The following is a 15,465-nucleotide window of genomic DNA, read 5'->3' as shown; positions in this document are numbered from 1 at the left end:
TACATATAACAGCCGGGAGTGGCGGCGTTCAGAGCCCTCTATGAACTCCCCCTGCGCCACCATGACGTACCAGGTACTTCATGGGACGCTAAGGGGTTAAGGGATTAAAAAAATAATCTTTCAGTATTTTATAATTCAGTATTTAATAATATTTTTCATATGAATTTTTTTAATGTTACCCATCAATATATTTTATGTTCCATCAATATAAGGCCCTTATTTAAAACAACAACTTTCTCACATACATTTAGTTAGAAAGGGTGAAGCATTTCTTCCATATATCAGTAATACAGCACTGGCCCTATTAGATAAGGGTGGTTGGGGATAAGTTGGCAGTTTGCTTTTGAGCTGGAAGAGTCCATTGTGTGGGAGGAGATCTGTACCGTTCTCTTCCTGGATGCTATCCTGTGTAATATAGAGAAGAAGCCATAAGTTGTGTAGCAGTAAACTCTCTCCTTAATGTGGTGTTTTCTCTATGGGAAAAGATTGTGTGGTTTTCTTCAGTGTGCTATGGCTGCAGGCTGCTATGTGTATGTGTGCCCTATGGCTGCAGCAGGCTTGTGTGTATGTGTGCTATGGTTGCAGCAGGCTGAGGGTGTATATGTGCTATGGCTGCAGCAGGCTGCGTGTGCGTATGCATGCTCATTATGGCAGGCTGTGTGTGCTATGGCTGAAGCAGGCTGTATGTGTGTGCTCATTATGGCTTCAGCAGGCTGCGTGTGTGTGTGCTCATTATGGCTGCAGCAGGCATAGGGGGGGGGGGGGGGCTCCAGGGGGAGACAGGGGTGGTGGGATCTTAATAAAGAAGTCCTATTTAGCCTCCCCTGTGCTTCTGCAGTGCAGCGTCATGGCTCATGGTCTCAGCTCCTGATCCTGTGATGTCAAGGCCCCACTCAGAAATGCCCACTCAGGCAATCAGTAAAAGAGGAGGGGGCACAGCTGCGGTCACTGACTGGCTGAGCGGATAGTTCCTGTGGTTTTCTATGTCTGACCTCTATATCACAGGTGTCTGCCATTGTTAACAGTTTTTATTTGTGTACGTTGAATAGTTGGTTAGAAACGTAGAAGACTGTCAGCAGAGAAAGACCACCTGCTCCATCCAGTCTAGTCCAGAACTGTATATTTATCAATCCGAGACCAAATCGGTCTGATTTGCCCACTGCAATCAAACACAGCTCAGATTTTATTTTACTGACTAATTTGAGAAAGGAAAGCTGATCTCTGATTGGTTGTTATCGGCCAATCGGACAGTTTTTATTTATCCCCATAAGTGGCTTTGGTAAATTAAAGCTGAGCTACAGTAACCCAGCATAGCCACTATACAATATATGGAGCAGTCTATACAAGCCAGAAGGCAGGTCATCAATAAATTCTGTCTAGAAAACAGTTTTAATCCACAAAATTACGTGTAATCAACAAGGAACGCAATAAATTGTAAACGAATGACAAACATTTTAGCTTCTTGTGTGAAAAGGTTGGGTGCCAATTTCTGCTGGGTAAAATAACTTATTTTTGTAAAATAAGTCATTATCCATGAAATGAAAAGTGTCCAGCAGAAAAACAGTTCATTTAAGACACAAACAAAGGCTAATATGATGTAGCCGAGAGATCGGGGGATTACAGAAAATGGATAAAATATTCACTTTTAAAGCTAATAGTAACTGATCAAATGCAGCCTAGCAACAGCAGTGATTTCCAGAAAGTACATTTAGGAATTATGCTTGCTCGGCCGTGCATTTATACTCCTGGTTTCTGACCCATTTAAAGCTAAATGTTACTTGTGTAATACAAAGAGATCTCCGCACATTTTAACCAAATTAGAAAGAAACCATAATAAATGTCAGAAATTTAAGAAGTAGTGTTGGCTTAGTGGTGACTCACATTAATGCATATTCCACTGGTGCAACTTAATAATGAACAGCGAATATACAGTGATCCTTAACTTTGATGTGGGCTTATAGCAAATGTTAAGCTAAAGGCTAAAAGATAAGGTAGTATTTCAGAAAGTGAAATCTTTCTATTAATTCAAACTACACATCATTTCTAAACTAACTAGCCCCTGCTGAAACATAAGGTGGAAATTAAAAGATTGATTCAGAAGATCCTACTGGGCTTTGGGGATCTCCTTCAGTATGTCAAAGACCAGAAACCACTGGAATATGGGGTCTTCTTTCCTGTGAGACTAATTAAATAACGATTTTATTGTTAAAGGAATTTTCTGATTGAAAAATACTTGTCCCCTATCCTGTGGATAGGGGAAAAGTATGATATTGCGGGGGGTCCAACCCTCATACCCCCAAGTGCTGAACTTGGCTTTCTCTGTGGTACCCTAGAGAAAGAATGAAGCCGTAGGGCACAGGATGACCCTTGGTAGAGAGATCCCCGGAGGCGGGAACCAGGCCACCCCCATCCCCCACCACAATCCCATACTTGTCCCTTGTCCTGAGGATAGGTGACAAGTAAATTAAAATCTTCAAACCCCATATATGTATACACAGATCAGCCATAACATTAAACCTACTTTAATGCTACAACATTTTGGGACCTGAACTTCACGAGGTCTCTGAATATATTATGTCCTTTATAGTGCAAGGATTCTTTAAAGAGGCTGTTTAACTATTATAACTTAGTCATTCCCTATCCTGAGGATATTGGATATCTGTTCTACAGCTGGGACCCCCAAAATTCTTAAAACAGGGACCTGAGTTTCCTGTCATAATGGAGCAGTTGGACAAACATGCACATTACAGCACCAATCTCTATGAGAGCCATGAAGATAGCAGATTGCTCCTTTCAGCTATATCTGGCAGCTTCCATAAAGTCTGACTGTAGCAGTGACATGCTTGCAAGCCTGGTGCTTTATTCTGACTTGTGTTTCCATTCTCAGGATTACAAGGGTCACAGCAGTTGGAACCTACTTCCTCATACCTCTTGTAATTGTGGGACAACCTTTTAGGTACTATAAATAACATGCAACCTTCATGGATCAGATCTAACTTTTCAGAATTCAACATCCCAAGTCAACACCTTGAACTTTCTGTCTACAAATAATTTCTGAACATTTTTTTGCAATGTGTCATGGTTGAGTTTTGAGGCGCACATACCCATTGTAGACATTTTTTGGTGGACAGAAGCAAACATGGGCACTCTGCACTCTTGAGCTACATTGCAAGGTACAAAACAGTATTGTGTGTTTTATTGAATCTGCCCAAACAGGTTAGCATTCACTTCCCATGCACATCCTGAGTCTAGAGTTCCTACAACCCTGTCACCAGTTTACTAGCTGTCCCTTCTTGGATCAGTTTTGAGCACTGCATATCAAGAACAGCCAGGAAGACATACTATTTTGAAACTGAGCTGTTTAGTGCCTCTGCTCTCAACCCCCTCCTCCCCTTCCCTTCTGAGATGGCTAATGTACTCAAGTCCCTATCTGCAACTTTGTAGTTTCTTTGTAAGGGTGCCTTCACACGTACCGTATCGCTGCGTTTTTATCGCTGCGTTTTTGGTGCGTTATTTACATGCGCGTTTTGATCTTCACATGATTTTCATGTGAAAATCAAAACTCGCATGTAAAAATCGCCTCAAAAATGCAGCGATAAAAACATAGCGATAAAAACGAAGCGTTAAATACGCAGCGATACGGTACGTGTGAAGCTACCCTAATGCTGGAAAGGTTAATCTGAGGTCAAGTTACTGATCAACTAACTGTAATTAATCCTCCCGGAATTACAAAGTTGCAGATAGGGACTTGTTTACATCAGGCATCTCATGAGGGAAAAGGAGGGGGTTGAGAGCAGAGACGGACTGAACAGCTCAGTTTCAGTTTTCTATGTCTTTAGCAGAAAGCAGCAGGATTAAAAACTGAGAGGAGGAGGAGACAGAAAAGGTAAGGCCATGTATGGAATAAATGGTTTGTTTCCAGGAGGGATAACCCCTTCAAGATCATCAAGTACAATACAAAGTACAATAGTTCATATGTGTTACTAAACTTGTCATTATATGTAAAACAAGAAACAAATACTACTGGACAGTTTTTATACCAGTTTATAATGTCACATTAACCTACTTGCTTTAAATTACAGATGCTTAATCAACATTTCGGCCTTCTCAAGGCTACACATAGCGCCAAAAGGTTGCACTGGTGCGATTAAAGAGTGAAGACTATTTTTTGTATGTGTCGTCTCCTTCGTGCTTTTTTGGATTTTTTACACGTGCCTGGGTCCAATTCGGTGAGACTTGCACCCATACACTAATATGTCTTGTGCTACTGAGACTTTGTGGATTTAGATGAAATGTGAAATACAATGTGATCTAATGTGAATTGAAATTATATATCATATTCTACTGTTTATTTAATCCATTATGATTAGAGATATGCGCACAAGTCCAATCGTTCAGCATTTGAATAATGGTGGCTGATGAAGTTAGATGCAACCCTACGGCCGCCTAGAAAGCATGGCTGTATCCATATTTTATTGGTCTCTCTAGGGCTGCATCCAACTTCCTCAGTCACCAGTATTAAAAAACCAAAATGATCAGACTTGAGCACTCATCTCTAATCATGATTACTCTCCTGTTAAGATAAATAAAAGGAAATTAGAGAACTGTAGAGTGTCTTATAAGCTCCTCAGGATGTAACTAACACTCATCTATTGTTTTTTTTTTCAGATTCTACACCGCTGAGCTTGCAAGTGGCATCCAATACTTACACTCAAGGGGCATCATCCACAGAGACTTCAAGCTAGAGAACATTTTGGTGGCTGAAAGCCGGCATCTTAAAAAACATCAGTGTTGACCAAAAAGCCACTAAATATGCTGGGACCAAAGGCTACATGGCTCCCGAGCAGAGAGATCTTACTACTGGGCACTCATGTGCTCACATTACAAGGGGTGCAGCATCTTGTCAGATAATGGCCTATTACTAGGATAACGACTCACTCTGACCTCTGTGATCCCTGCAATTGTCAGTCCGTAAGGGGCACAGCACTGATGTAGCATCATATCCTTTTTTGAAGGGGCACAATGTCACATACTTTTAAATTGAATTGCTCTACAGTTCCCTGCACAGCCTATAGCTGAAAGTCACTGTGCAGGGAGAAAAGGGTGATAGGAATTCAGTAGTGTACCAGTGCTACATCTCCTTAATTCTTACAATCAGTGAGGGTCCCTGAGGTCAACCCCAACAATGTTTTTTGTAAAATACTTTTTATTTGGTTTTCACAAAATAATACTTCACAAAACATAGTAGAATAACACTCCACATTAGATTTCCAAAGGGTAAAAATAACACACAAGCCATAAAGATACAGAACAAATGACTTGCTCTCAAGCAATTCCTGAACTGAGGCATGCAGGTAGTGTATGCCCATCACAAATACACAGGTACACTTCGCAAAATACCCCACACACATACTGTCTGCCTGAGCCCCCCAAGCCATTCTACTAGCACTGTCCTCATTTCAGCAAAGAGTAAGATTGTTTCACAATTTCTGCTTCCCTAAGGTTTCTGCAACATCCTTGGACAAGTACCATTTGCTATCCTCAAAGGGCCAAACCATCTGTCTTATTTCAGTTTGAGTAAGAAAGTTGCAAATACAGGTCTTCCGTTTTTTGAAAACCCCTTTTGTAGACTTCTCCTTACTATGAGCCACCTCCAGTTGATCATAAAACATGTATTTCTTAACCTGGCTAACTACATCTTTTGTTGAAGGCATGTGCGGAACAAGACACAATAAGCCAGTAAACACCTGTTGGCTACTAAAACAAAGATATGTGTGAGAAGGGTCACTTGATTATTGGATTTGGGTATATGTAGTCTAGGAAAGGCTGGCTCTACTGATATTTGGATATGCAGTTTAGAAAACAAAAGGTCTTTCACTTTAACCCAAAAATGACAAAGGATATAACACCAGTCCATGTAGCAGATCAGAGCCCCTATGATTACAGTTAGGACAGGCCTCAATGTCGTCAGGTCGTTCAGGAGTCTTTGGGAGAGTGAAACCATATGAGGCGTGATGGATTATTGTAAACTGCGCCTAACCACTTATCACTTCACTAATCACTGCTCTGCGTACAGTGGCCCACCCATCTGGTATAGGTTTAGTCAGATCTTCTTTATCTAGTTTGACTTCCCAGTACCTGAATATACCCTGAGCAAAGTGCTTTGAGAACTGCCTACGCAGTGCCCAGTAGATATATGGGACAGACTGCATCAGGTACAAGGTCCTATACTAAGTTGGACTGATAAAAGGACTTATTATCTTTTAGCTGAGGTTTCACAAAGGCCATGACTTGGTTAAAGAAAAAGTGACTATCCCCCAACCCAAAGTTGTCACTAAGCTCTTTAAACGTGAGATACCTATATTCTGAAGGGTAAATGAGATGATGTACCTGAGAAATACCCTTATTCCTTTAGGTCACAAACAATCAGTCCAACTGTCCCGCCGTGAATTCAGGATGAGACCACAATTGCATATGTTTCCCCATCTGGACTAGAAGCCCAATGTCCTTCAGATCCGCTTTCCAAGCCGCAATGGTGTCTCAGAGTAGCAGTCTTCTCCTAATATGAGCTGGAATTGCTGAGAATTTGGAGTACGGCAAATACCCGCCCGCCAAGGCTGATTCCATCTGGCAATTAGAGCAAGCGTTCCCCCCCCCACCCCGCAACCAGTCAAAACCATGCCTAAGGAGGCAAACTACATTGTACCATCGGACATGTGGTAAGTTTAAGCCTCCCTGGTCCCGAAAAAGCAGTAGTTTCTTCAAGGCAATATGAGGCAATTTTCCACCCCAAATGAACTTCATGACTGCTGTGTTTAGCTTTGTTATGTCTGGATGTTTTAGCAAGATCGGAATGGTTTGCATAGGGTATAATAGCTGTGAAAGGGCCAACATTTTGAACCCCCAACAATTGTAAAGTATTGGCATATTCTAGCAACCCTTTTAATGAATTCAAGGACATACTATATGTGACAACCAAGAACACAGACAAAAGTGTCCCTACTGCATTTTTATTCTATAAAGAAGTGTAATCGCAGGATGTAGATGGTTACCAGGGCAGTAGGAGGCCTAAGAATTGCCCTCAAATCTGCCATACAATAACCACCAATTGGGCTGTGCCAGAAATACAGCCTAACAGATAGGCTGTCAGAGTAACACTGACAGCCAGCATTGCTTAAGTACATTACAGTAAACAAGAGGGAGGAAAATACCTTCACAATGAATATACTTAATTTTGTCACTCTTAATTTTACACAGATTGCAATGTCTAAATACTCACAAGGGAAAGTTACCCTGTAAACTGTAATATAAGAAACCAGTACAGTTGTGTTTTTGGTTAATATTCTCATTGTCAGTGCAGGACAATATATTTCTGGCAATACAGTATATTTCTGTCACTGCAGTAGTGTTCCGGAGCTATATACCTCAGGCAGTGCAGCAGTGTTCTGCGGCTGTATATTTCTCACAGTGCTGCACCAATCTGAGGCTGTATACATCAGGCAATACAGTGCTCTTCTATGACTGTATAGTAGAAAAACCTGGGAGAGTTGTGCAATGTACTAGGCACAACTCCATTGAAGGTATAAAGTGGTTGGCACTGCAGCTATTCTGGGGAACACCACTGAGGTGGTTGGAAGTCATGCAGAGAGACGATCCACGTGGGACAGATGGACCAAAGGAGCCCCACTCTTCGGATCAGTGCAGATGTACAGGTAAGTAATCCAGGATAAAATCTTGTGCGTTTTATTTTAAATGCGATACAATGTAACTAACAAAGGAACAAAGGGAGACCTCATAGTGTTCCTTTGTAGTTACATTGTTTCACATTTATCAAATACAATGTGTGCTCCCTGTGAACAGCACCTGATACAAGAATATCCCTTCTAAACTCCTCTAATTTGCATGTATTTGCCTGCATACAATAGAGCATGAGTACATCTGTCTATTTGCGTAATGCAGACTTGGTGAATATCGTGGCAGAGCGCTAGATGATACTTCTTCGTATGTGGTTTCTGACACCTCAGTCCCCTACATAGAGAGGGTGGATGCAGACATCGAACTGAAAAAATGAATCTCAAAATAAGAACTTTTAAAGTCTGTTTTCATACTTGTCTCTTTTTAATATGCATGTATGTCTCTATTTGCTACTCCTTGTATATTTATTTTTTTGTGTTTACCGTTCTTAGGGTCATGAACCCGGAAGTTATTAGCCATCTGACATCTTAAAACAGTTAAAAAGAACACTAAACAGTAGCTGTTTATGCTTCATAAAAGCCTGTTCAGACCTTACAGGCAGAAACGCGTTACAAACAAACACATGATTGGAATCTACCATACGTGTGACATTTCAATCACGGCAAATAAAACGCACAAGATTCTATCCTGGATTACTTACCTTTACACCTGCGCTGATCCGAAGAGTGGGGCTTCTTTGGTCCATCAATCCCGTGTGGATCGTCTCTGTGCATGACTGTATATTAATTGCACTACAGCACTGTTCTGGGGCTGTATATTGCTGGCACTGCAGTAGTGTTCTGGGGCTATACACGTCATGCAGTGCAACACTGTTCTGGAGCTGTATACATCAGGCAGTGCAGAACTTTTCTATGACTGTATATTTCTGGCACTGCAGCACTGTTCTGGAGATGTATACATCAGGCAGTGCAGTGCTCTTCTATGACTGTATATTGCTGGCACTGCTGCACTGTTCTGGGGCTGTATACTGTATTTCTGGCACTACTGCACTGTTCTGGGGCTGTATATTGCTGGCACTGCTGCACTGTTCTGGCGCTGTATATTGCTGGTCATGCTGCACTGTTCTGGGGCTGTATATTGCTGGCACTGCTGCACTTTTCTGGTGCTGTATATTGCTGGCACTGCTGCACTGTTCTGGCGCTGTATATTGCTGAAACTGCTGCACTGTTCTGGGGCTGTATATTGCTGGCACTGCTGCACTGTTCTGGGGCTGTATATTTCTGGCACTGCTGCACTGTTCTGGCGCTGTATATTGCTGGCACTGCTGCACTGTTCTGGGACTGTATATTGCTGGCACTGCTGCACTGTTCTGGGGCTGTATATTGCTGGCACTGCTGCACTGTTCTGGCGCTGTATATTGCTGGTCATGCTGCACTGTTCTGGGGCTGTATATTGCTGGCACTGCTGCACTGTTCTGGGACTGTATATTGCTGGCACTGCTGCACTGTTCTGGGGCTGTATATTGCTGGCACTGCTGCACTGTTCTGGCGCTGTATATTGCTGGTCATGCTGCACTGTTCTGGTGCTGTATATTGCTGGCACTGCTGCACTTTTCTGGTGCTGTATATTGCTGGCACTGCTGCACTGTTCTGGGCCTGTATATTGCTGAAACTGCTGCACTGTTCTGGGGCTGTATATTGCTGGCACTGCTGCACTGTTCTGGGGCTGTATATTGCTGGCACTGCTGCACTGTTCTGGCACTGTATATTGCTGGCACTGCTGCACTGTTCTGGGGCTGTATACTGTATTTCTGGCACTACTGCACTGTTCTGGGGCTGTATATTGCTGGCACTGCTGCACTGTTCTGGGACTGTATATTGCTGGCACTGCTGCACTGTTCTGGGGCTGTATATTGCTGGCACTGCTGCACTGTTCTGGGGTTGTATATTGCTGGCACTGCTGCACTGTTCTGGGGCTGTATATTTCTGGCACTGCTGCACTGTTCTGGGGCTGTATATTGCTGGCACTGCTGCACTGTTCTGGGGCTGTATATTGCTGGCACTGCTGCACTGTTTTGGGGCTGTATATTTCTGGCACTGCTGCACTTTTCTGGGGCTGTATATTGCTGGCACTGCTGCACTGTTCTGGGGCTGTATATTGCTGGCACTGCTGCACTGTTCTGGGGCTGTATATTGCTGGCACTGCTGCACTGTTCTGGGGCTGTATATTGCTGGCACTGCTGCACTGTTCTGGGGCTGTATATTGCTGGCACTGCTGCACTGTTCTGGGACGGTATATTTCTGGCACTAACTGGAGAGAATGGAACCGCTGCACATCCCATCTATGGCTGATACTAATGCCGCTAGGCCTATATTAAAAATCAACACCAGAGTGTCAGTATATGAATTGATCAAGCCATATTGCCCCGTGTACCACCGCGCAGGTCCTCTGGTCCACACGGGTCCCTACGCTAACTCCACACCGTGTCGGCCAGCGACCGCCAACCCCGCAAAGCGTGCACGTGCAGGGAAGGGAGGCCATGGAACGGCCCTGCAACCCCAATGTCACAGGACCAGACCCAAAAAGCCCGACCAAAACCCAGCCAGCACCACCGGCGGGGAAGGCTGCCCCCAAACGACACAAGTATGGATATGGTATTACACTTACCATTGCTGCTCTCACAGAATGGGGAAAACATAGGGTCCAGACATGTGAGCACAGGCATCTCCTGCTAATTTTGGTCATGTGGGTCTTATAAAGGAGTGCTAGGTGTTCAGAGAGGGAGAACTGTAAAACACGAACTGGAGAGAGTGGAACCTGTTCTGGGACTGTTCTGGAACTGTATATTTCTGGCACTGCTGCACTTTTCTGGTGCTGTATATTGCTGGCACTGCTGCACTGTTCTGGCGCTGTATATTGCTGGCACTGCTGCACTGTTCTGGCGCTGTATATTGCTGGCACTGCTGCACTGTTCTGGCGCTGTATATTGCTGGTCATGCTGCACTGTTCTGGGGCTGTATATTTCTGGCACTGCTGCACTTTTCTGGTGCTGTATATTGCTGGCACTGCTGCACTGTTCTGGGGCTGTATATTGCTGAAACTGCTGCACTGCTCTGGGGCTGTATATTGCTGGCACTGCTGCACTGTTCTGGGGCTGTATATTGCTGGCACTGCTGCAGTGTTCTGGGGCTGTATATTGCTGAAACTGCTGCACTGCTCTGGGGCTGTATATTGCTGGCAATACTGCACTGTTCTGGGGCTGTATATTGCTGGCACTGCTGCACTGTTCTGGGGCTGTATATTGCTGGCACTGCTGCACTGTTCTGGGACTGTATATTGTTGGCACTGCTGCACTGTTCTGGGGCTGTATATTGCTGAAACTGCTGCACTGCTCTGGGGCTGTATATTGCTGGCAATACTGCACTGTTCTGGGGCTGTATATTGCTGGCACTGCTGCACTGTTCTGGGGCTGTATATTGCTGGCACTACTGCACTGTTCTGGCGCTGTATATTGCTGGCACTGCTGCACTGTTCTGGGGCTGTATATTGCTGGCACTGCTGCACTGTTCTGGGCCTGTATATTTCTGGCACTGCTGCACTTTTCTGGTGCTGTATATTGCTGGCACTGCTGCACTGTTCTGGGCCTGTATATTGCTGAAACTGCTGCACTGTTCTGGGGCTGTATATTGCTGAAACTGCTGCACTGCTCTGGGGCTGTATATTGCTGGCACTGCTGCACTCTTCTGGGGCTGTATATTGCTGGCACTGCTGCACTGTTCTGGGCCTGTATATTGCTGGCACTGCTGCACTGTTCTGGCGCTGTATATTGCTGGCACTGCTGCACTGTTCTGGCGCTGTATATTGCTGGTCATGCTGCACTGTTCTGGGGCTGTATATTTCTGGCACTGCTGCACTTTTCTGGTGCTGTATATTGCTGGCACTGCTGCACTGTTCTGGGGCTGTATATTGCTGAAACTGCTGCACTGCTCTGGGGCTGTATATTGCTGGCACTGCTGCACTGTTCTGGGGCTGTATATTGCTGGCACTGCTGCAGTGTTCTGGGGCTGTATATTGCTGAAACTGCTGCACTGCTCTGGGGCTGTATATTGCTGGCAATACTGCACTGTTCTGGGGCTGTATATTGCTGGCACTGCTGCACTGTTCTGGGGCTGTATATTGCTGGCACTGCTGCACTGTTCTGGGACTGTATATTGTTGGCACTGCTGCACTGTTCTGGGGCTGTATATTGCTGGCACTGCTGCACTGTTCTGGGGCTGTATACTGTATTTCTGGCACTACTGCACTGTTCTGGGGCTGTATATTGCTGGCACTGCTGCACTGTTCTGGGGCTGTATATTGCTGGCACTGCTGCACTGTTCTGGGGCTGTATATTGCTGGCACTGCTGCACTGTTCTGGCACTGTATATTGCTGGCACTGCTGCACTGTTCTGGGGCTGTATATTTCTGGCACTGCTGCACTGTTCTGGGGCTGTATATTGCTGGCACTGCTGCACTGTTCTGGGGCTGTATATTGCTGGCACTGCTGCACTGTTCTGGGGCTGTATATTGCTGGCACTGCTGCACTGTTCTGGCACTGTATATTGCTGGCACTGCTGCACTGTTCTGGGCCTGTATATTTCTGGCACTGCTGCACTTTTCTGGTGCTGTATATTGCTGGCACTGCTGCACTGTTCTGGGCCTGTATATTGCTGAAACTGCTGCACTGCTCTGGGGCTGTATATTGCTGGCACTGCTGCACTGTTCTGGGGCTGTATATTGCTGGCACTGCTGCACTCTTCTGGGGCTGTATATTGCTGGCACTGCTGCACTGTTCTGGGGCTGTATATTGCTGGCACTGCTGCACTGTTCTGGGGCTGTATATTGCTGGTCATGCTGCACTGTTCTGGGGCTGTATATTGCTGGCACTGCTGCACTGTTCTGGGGCTGTATACTGTATTTCTGGCACTACTGCACTGTTCTGGGGCTGTATATTGCTGGTCATGCTGCACTGTTCTGGGGCTGTATATTGCTGGCACTGCTGCACTGTTCTGGGGCTGTATACTGTATTTCTGGCACTACTGCACTGTTCTGGGGCTGTATATTGCTGGCACTGCTGCACTGTTCTGGCGCTGTATATTGCTGGTCATGCTGCACTGTTCTGGGGCTGTATATTTCTGGCACTGCTGCACTTTTCTGGTGCTGTATATTGCTGGCACTACTGCACTGTTCTGGGCCTGTATATTGCTGAAACTGCTGCACTGCTCTGGGGCTGTATATTGCTGGCACTGCTGCACTGTTCTGGGGCTGTATATTGCTGAAACTGCTGCACTGCTCTGGGGCTGTATATTGCTGGCAATACTGCACTGTTCTGGGGCTGTATATTGCTGGCACTGCTGCACTGTTCTGGGGCTGTATATTGCTGGCACTACTGCACTGTTCTGGCGCTGTATATTGCTGGCACTGCTGCACTGTTCTGGGGCTATATATTGCTGGCACTGCTGCACTGTTCTGGGCCTGTATATTTCTGGCACTGCTGCACTTTTCTGGTGCTGTATATTGCTGGCACTGCTGCACTGTTCTGGGCCTGTATATTGCTGAAACTGCTGCACTGTTCTGGGGCTGTATATTGCTGAAACTGCTGCACTGCTCTGGGGCTGTATATTGCTGGCACTGCTGCACTGTTCTGAGGCTGTATATTGCTGGCACTGCTGCACTGTTCTGAGGCTGTATATTGCTGGCACTGCTGCACTCTTCTGGGGCTGTATATTGCTGGCACTGCTGCACTGTTCTGGGCCTGTATATTGCTGGCACTGCTGCACTGTTCTGGGACTGTATATTGCTGGCACTGCTGCACTGTTCTGGGGCTGTATATTGCTGGCACTGCTGCACTGTTCTGGGGCTGTATATTGCTGGTCATGCTGCACTGTTCTGGGGCTGTATATTGCTGGCACTGCTGCACTGTTCTGGGGCTGTATACTGTATTTCTGGCACTACTGCACTGTTCTGGGGCTGTATATTGCTGACACTGCTGCACTGTTCTGGGGCTGTATATTGCTGGCACTGCTGCACTGTTCTGGCGCTGTATATAGCTGGCACTGCTGCACTGTTCTGGCGCTGTATATAGCTGGCACTGCTGCACCGTTCTGGGGCTGTATACTGTATTTCTGGCACTACGGCACTGTTCTGGCGCTGTATATAGCTGGCACTGCTGCACTGTTCTGGGGCTATATATTGCTGGCACTGCTGCACTGTTCTGGGACTGTACCAAAAACACTAGCCTGTACCCAACATTCAGATCTCAGCTATTAAGTCTTTAACTACTGTGGGAATGTTTTACAGTAATTGTCATTGACAACAAAATCAAATTTGCCCCACTATTTCTGTGCATGCAGTGGAAGGCACATCCAGCATTATAGTACTGTTCTGGGACTACAATATGTATCTAGTACTGCAGCACATTTATTAGGATTCTATTTTATTGCAAAACTTTTTATGTTATACTGCAGTGCAGCTCCAGCATTATACATTTATGGCAAAATACTAATGCTCGTCTATAACTAGAGGATAGTAAACCACTGCTATAATGTAAAGCTGACAGTTTCATGACAGAATGAGTTACCATTACTGTATACTGTAACACAGCAAGGGAAAACACACAGTGGTAGAAAACTTAAATTATGCCAAGCGAGGCTGATACATATAGTCGACTGCTATTTTACTAAAAAGCCATCTTATGCATACAGTGCTCAGATATAACACCAGGCTGCAGTTATTCCTTTTACTCAAAACCTTTTAATGGTTTCACAATACCTTATCCAACTCCACAATCTTTAAAGCAGGTTCATGTATCACATCGTTCCTGACATGTTCCTCAGCTCTGAACAAAGCCACATAATTTTCATGAGCTTCCATTTCTTCAGCTTGAAAGAGTAACAACCAGGTAAGAATTAGTGCAAAGTCAATGGAATTAACGTCTTATTCAGGCGCTTTAGTGCAGTCGATAAGAATGCAGCAGAAGAACACTAACCTGTCAAATCGCTGCACTTATCCAGTTCATTCTCAGTTATGGTAGGAGAATATCTCACTTCTTGTAAACGGTTATGTGGGACTTGACTAACTGGGGTCCTGGAAAGGAAAACAAAAACACGGATTTTCATCTACCAACAAGTACGTTATGGGAAAGGATGTGACATACATTATTCCACATACATATTAAATTTATTCCACATACATATTAAATATAAAGCAATCAGCAACAAAAAAGGGGGGGGGGAACAAGCTGACACACGTCAGAAGTGAGGACATGGCTGTATTAATAGCTGTGTACCAGTCATGTACCAGTGACTTCTTATTTAGATTACACACAAAGTACTCTGGTATATAATATATATATATATATATATATATATATATATATATATATATATATATATATATACATACATACATACATATATATATATAAACACAGTGTTGTACAGCACCTACATTTCATGCTTAAAGCTATACCTATTATTTGCCTGGTTGGTTTTATATATCAATGCAATCCATATGTCAACAGATGTCAGAAGCAAAGAAATCAATGCACAGGGGACCTGGGTGAAAAGGAGGTTACTAGTTACTACATTTGCATTAAAGTGAAATAAACCAATGAGAATGGTTTGTATTCACAGATTTTCAATCTAGTATAGAAAGCGGTCTCTCCTCCTGCTGAAATGTGAGTCAGCTAGCTACTGGAAGGTAACAAGCTCACAATTCTTCTGCATCTCT

The 15,465-nt window shown here is 44.5% G+C and overlaps 1 protein-coding gene across 4 annotated transcripts in view; it reads right to left on the bottom strand.

Annotated features, from left to right (window-relative positions):
• ZBBX (zinc finger B-box domain containing) overlaps positions 1-15,465 on the bottom strand; it is a 167,313-nt gene that overhangs the window by 77,635 nt on the left and 74,213 nt on the right. For all 4 annotated transcript variants that reach the window (XM_069973831.1, XM_069973833.1, XM_069973832.1 and 1 more), the window contains 2 exons: positions 14,723-14,820; positions 14,506-14,615 (listed from right to left, as the gene is read on the bottom strand). In XM_069973831.1, the coding sequence (XP_069829932.1) occupies positions 14,506-14,615; positions 14,723-14,820 (208 nt within the window). The remainder of the gene's footprint in view (positions 1-14,505; positions 14,616-14,722; positions 14,821-15,465) is intronic.

Source organism: Dendropsophus ebraccatus, chromosome 6, assembly GCF_027789765.1.
Source record: "Dendropsophus ebraccatus isolate aDenEbr1 chromosome 6, aDenEbr1.pat, whole genome shotgun sequence".
Classification (NCBI taxonomy): Eukaryota; Metazoa; Chordata; class Amphibia; order Anura; family Hylidae; genus Dendropsophus; species Dendropsophus ebraccatus.
The sequence above is the reverse complement of the archived record's forward strand: the minus strand, read 5'-3'. Positions and strand labels throughout refer to the sequence as shown.